Below are 4,539 nucleotides of genomic sequence, written 5' to 3' on the forward strand. Positions count from 1 at the left end.
AAAAGAACTTTGTTTGAAAGATTGCTTCATCAAAATAAAAAGTTACAAAAATAAAAAGTCCTACGAAAACCGACGCTTTTTACGCTTTTCGCCCTTTTCTACTAACCACTAACCCAACCACCTACCTTTAACCCAAGCCTAACCCTTCCCCCAAAAGTCCTCTTGATGTTTACAAAGGTATATAGTTAAAAAGGAGGAGGATTGATTGCTTGAAAAGCATATGGTAGAAGTAAGTTCCATGCCGCTCTCGAGTGTTTCACTAAAATACACCTTCGGCCGAGTGTTGAGTGATCCCCCGTGAGGTATGTGAACTTGTATATAAATGGAATTTTAAAAAAGGCATATTATGCCCTTAATAAGTAATTTATCTTATGTAATGTTTTAAATAAATCATGACGAATAGGATTGTAAATAAATAAAAATAAAACCTAATAAAGAATCTTGGAAATCCCAACACTCTATGACAAGCCCAAAAAACCTTATCTTCTACCCGTTCCATTTGGGAGTGTAAGCCACATTATAAAGAGTTTTGCTTGAGGAAAAGAAAAGATTCAAGTGTGGGGGTATTTGATGTGTGCAAAATGCAACATATAAATTACATCAAATGTGGCATAAAATTAACCCTTTTTTAGTACTAATGTTGGAAAAAGTGTGTTTTTGTCTTCCTTTTGTATTTTCAGTATTAAATGAGCTCAAATGAACAAAAGAAGCAAAAAGGCAGCTAAATCTAACATAAATACAAGAAAAGGAACAAACGTGGCATGCCCGACCCCCCGACAACGTCTTCCCAAGCAAAAACAAGAGAACAGAAGGCTGAACACGCCCTGTGCTCAATGAGCACGGGGGCGTGCCCAAGTGTCTGTAGAAAAGACAAAGTTGTAGAAGCTTCTATCACCCACCACGGGGGCGTGCCCAATGGACACAGGGCTGTGGTTAACACTAAGATTCGCAGAATCTAGGAAAATCTTGATAGTACAGATACGCTTCTGCACACGGGGTCGTGCCCATCGGACACGGACACGGGGGCGTGGTCAACTAATGCAGACAAACTGCATTTAATGAAGAAAGAGAAGGCTAGTGGACACGGGGCTGTGTTCGGGCTTCTGTACAGGCTATAAATAGGGGTGTTTGGCTCATTTGCAAACCATCCCTTGGCAAACCACCTCTCTCACACTTCACCCACCCACCACCACCATCACAACCCACATCCACCACCATCATCCATCATCCATCATAGAGTGTGTGAGTAGTCTCGGGATCCAAGATTGATCGTAAGAGTTCTTGACAATCAAAGGCCATAATTTCCTAAGTCTCTTACATCACTTGGTGAAGACAAGTGTCTAGTGTAATACTTTTTATTTTTAATCTTTTCGCACTTTTTATTTGGTTATGTATTAATGACTTTAATAACTAGTCTCTTATGTTGAAGGTGAATCTTCCTTATCATTTGTCTGTGGGGTCTTGGCGTTATTTTACTGTCTATACAAAATAAAAGATTTACACCATTCATATCTCCACGGTCTATATGGAGATATGTTGGCTACCTGGTCGGGGGTTAAGGGAATGGTTTGGTAAGAGTCTTGCCTTATTCAGTGTATAGATCCTGCAAGGACCTGGGTCAAATTTAGTAGGACTTCCTTCAATACCCACTGGTATTGGATGGCGGGGGTCCAAACTCTTTGATCCACTCATTTGTAAGCTACTATTAAAACTTTAACCCGGCTATTTAGGACTGTATCCCTGCTGACTTGGACTACTTAGCCGAGGGTAACGTCACCTTCAAAAGAGGGGCCTACCACATTATGCACTAATAACTTAATTAATTATCTTTCAATAATCCGACCCTTTAGGAATGTAACTTTGCTGACTCAACTACTGGGTTGAGGGTAACGTCACCTTCAAAAGAGGGGCCTACTACAATAACTAAGAAAATCTCTTAAAAAGTGCAAAAGTGCGGAAATAATCAAAGGTTACACTAAACACAAGTCGGATCCAAGTGATTCATCTTGTCTATCTGTTTTTATTTTTATTTTTATTTTCATCATTTTTAGTTTTTATTTTCTAGTTTAAAACACTTTTCTAAACTTTTGATTTGATTAGACGTTGAGGATAAACCGGTATTAAAAGCTCTTGTGTCCTTGGACGACCTCGGTATCTTACCAACACTATATACTACGCTCACGATGGGTGCACTTGCCCATATGTGTGTTTGGTGTTAGTAAAATATCGTGTTTTATAAATTTAAAACTTGACTAACGTGTAAAAAGGGCTAAAAATATATATAAAAACATATAACACCGCACACGCATCACAAGGAAATGCCTAAATTAGCAATGTGAGTAATTCCTCTTTTCACAAAATGTTTTCACAAAACCTCAAATGTTTTAAATTACAATTCTTAGTGATTGAGTATTTGTATTCTACAATTATCGTCGGTATGCTGGGGTTTTGTATACATAACTTGTTACTACACTTTGAGTAGTAACATTACCACAAGTCAGGATTGACAGTACCGTGGGTGGTAATTAAAGTAGATATAAACAAATGTAATTGATGGATTGCCCTCAATGTTGTAAAATGATAAAACCTGTTTTGATTAACCTGGGATTTACTCGCCAGTATTTCTTGCTGATAAAATGTTTTAAACGCATTTCAGGTAACAAAATGTGAGAGCCAAATAGAAGTTTTATTTAAATAAATTAGGGTTTATCCCTAAAAACATGTTTGTAATGGAAACTTGGGTTTTTCCCATGTATTTATTATTATAAAAATGTGGTGTTTTACTCTGATAAAATATTTCCTAACTATGGTCCTTATGAAATTTCCGCTGCCAAATAAACACCGATACCACCAGCTCTGCGAGCTCGCTGCCGCCCGCCTCCCGGGGCAAGGGTCGGGGGATGCGACAGAAGGTGGTATCCGAGCTACAACCACTTATTTCAGCCACAGAAGCATTCTGCTGACACCAAAATTTTATCCATTATGTTAGGAAATAATCTACGTGATTACGTGCATATCTGTATATTATTGTTTTGTGTTATTTGACAATTTGTTAGTTTACAGTATGAGTGATCAAGGTCCGTCGGATGCCTATTGTCAATTATCTAGTTCTCTTATAGATGAAGGAACTTCCTCCCAGCCTACTCCTTCGGGGTATTCAGCTGATACAGAAGAGGGGATCTTCTTATTTAAGGCGCAATCCGAAGAACCATTCCCTACGAAAAAGAAAGGATGGTTCAGTCGGGGAGCACACGAACGTAGGAAGCGAATGAGGAAATTCCAGCAACAATAGGCTTTAGCAGCAGCAAATAGGCAGATGAATGCCCAGACCCAAGACATAATCAATAGGCGATTAGCCAACTTTCACATACTAGCTACCACTGCCGTAGACCCAAACTTAGACCAAATCATTGCACCACAGCCACTACCTCTGTTCCCAACCCAACCCATGGAAATAGAACCTAACCCAGGAGACCAGATTCCCATACCCGCCTTCGACCCAAACGAAATCCCTAGAATCCCAGCACCAAATCCTCTAGCTTATGACCCATGGGAAAATGAACACTGGGATTATCGAGAACTCTACCCACAAGAGGAGCCCATACCAAACCCTATAGCACCATACCCTAACCCTGACCCTCTAGATCCATATTGGGATGCCAATCAATATGTTCGAGAAATACTAGAAAACCCATACCCATACGGAGAACCCATACCACAGTACCCTGACCCAATACCCGCACCACCACCACCCATGAGTACCAAAAACGTACAGGAACTCCGCACTTTTGGTGAGGAGTTAGTGGATGAAGGAGAAAGAATACGACAAATAGGGGAAAGGCTCGTTTGGAAGTACGACGATCAAAATATGCAGTATCGGATGAACCCCTAGTAGTAATATATATATATATATATATATATATATATATATATATATATATATATATATATATATATATATATATATATGCGTGTAGTTTGAAATAAAAAAAAATTAAAATAGTTAACCTAAATACTTACTGATGCATAACTAGTAGTGTATTTTAAATTCCAGTTGTAGCTTGTAATATATAAATATATGAAATAGAGTAAATGTCACAATGCACGATGATTTTGATCAACATGTTTGTTTGTGTGATTGTTCGCATTAAATCTTGTTCTGTGATATTAATACTTGGTAAATGTTTATAATCTAGATGGACAACGAAGTGAATCAGGAAAACCCAAATAACGATAATATATATAGTAGCACAAGGGATTATAGACACTATGCCATATATTATCAAAACGGTTAAGGAAGCAGAAAATAATAAAACTAACAGTGGAAGTAAACGACCACCTACTGAACCCAGTCACAGCGTAAACAATGGACCATTACTTCAATTGCCTATTCAAGAAGAACAACCATGTCATATGGTTGTTCTTATAAAGAATTCTAGTCTTGTAAACCAATGGAATTCTCGGGCAATGAAGGGGCCATTGCAGCTCTACGTTGGATAGAAAAGACTGAGGCAGTCTTAAAAATAAGCAAGTGTGCAG

The 4,539-nt window shown here is 38.4% G+C and overlaps 1 protein-coding gene across 1 annotated transcript; it reads left to right on the forward strand.

Annotated features, from left to right (window-relative positions):
- Positions 1–3,448: 3,448 nt before the first annotated feature.
- Positions 3,449–3,892, forward strand: LOC110919853 (alpha/beta-gliadin clone PW1215-like). The gene has a single exon (XM_022164100.1). It carries the CDS (start codon positions 3,449–3,451, stop codon positions 3,890–3,892), a length of 444 nt encoding a protein of 147 aa, XP_022019792.1.
- Positions 3,893–4,539: the final 647 nt, after the last annotated feature.

This window comes from Helianthus annuus, chromosome 16 (genome assembly GCF_002127325.2).
Source record: "Helianthus annuus cultivar XRQ/B chromosome 16, HanXRQr2.0-SUNRISE, whole genome shotgun sequence".
NCBI lineage: Eukaryota > Viridiplantae > Streptophyta > Magnoliopsida > Asterales > Asteraceae > Helianthus > Helianthus annuus.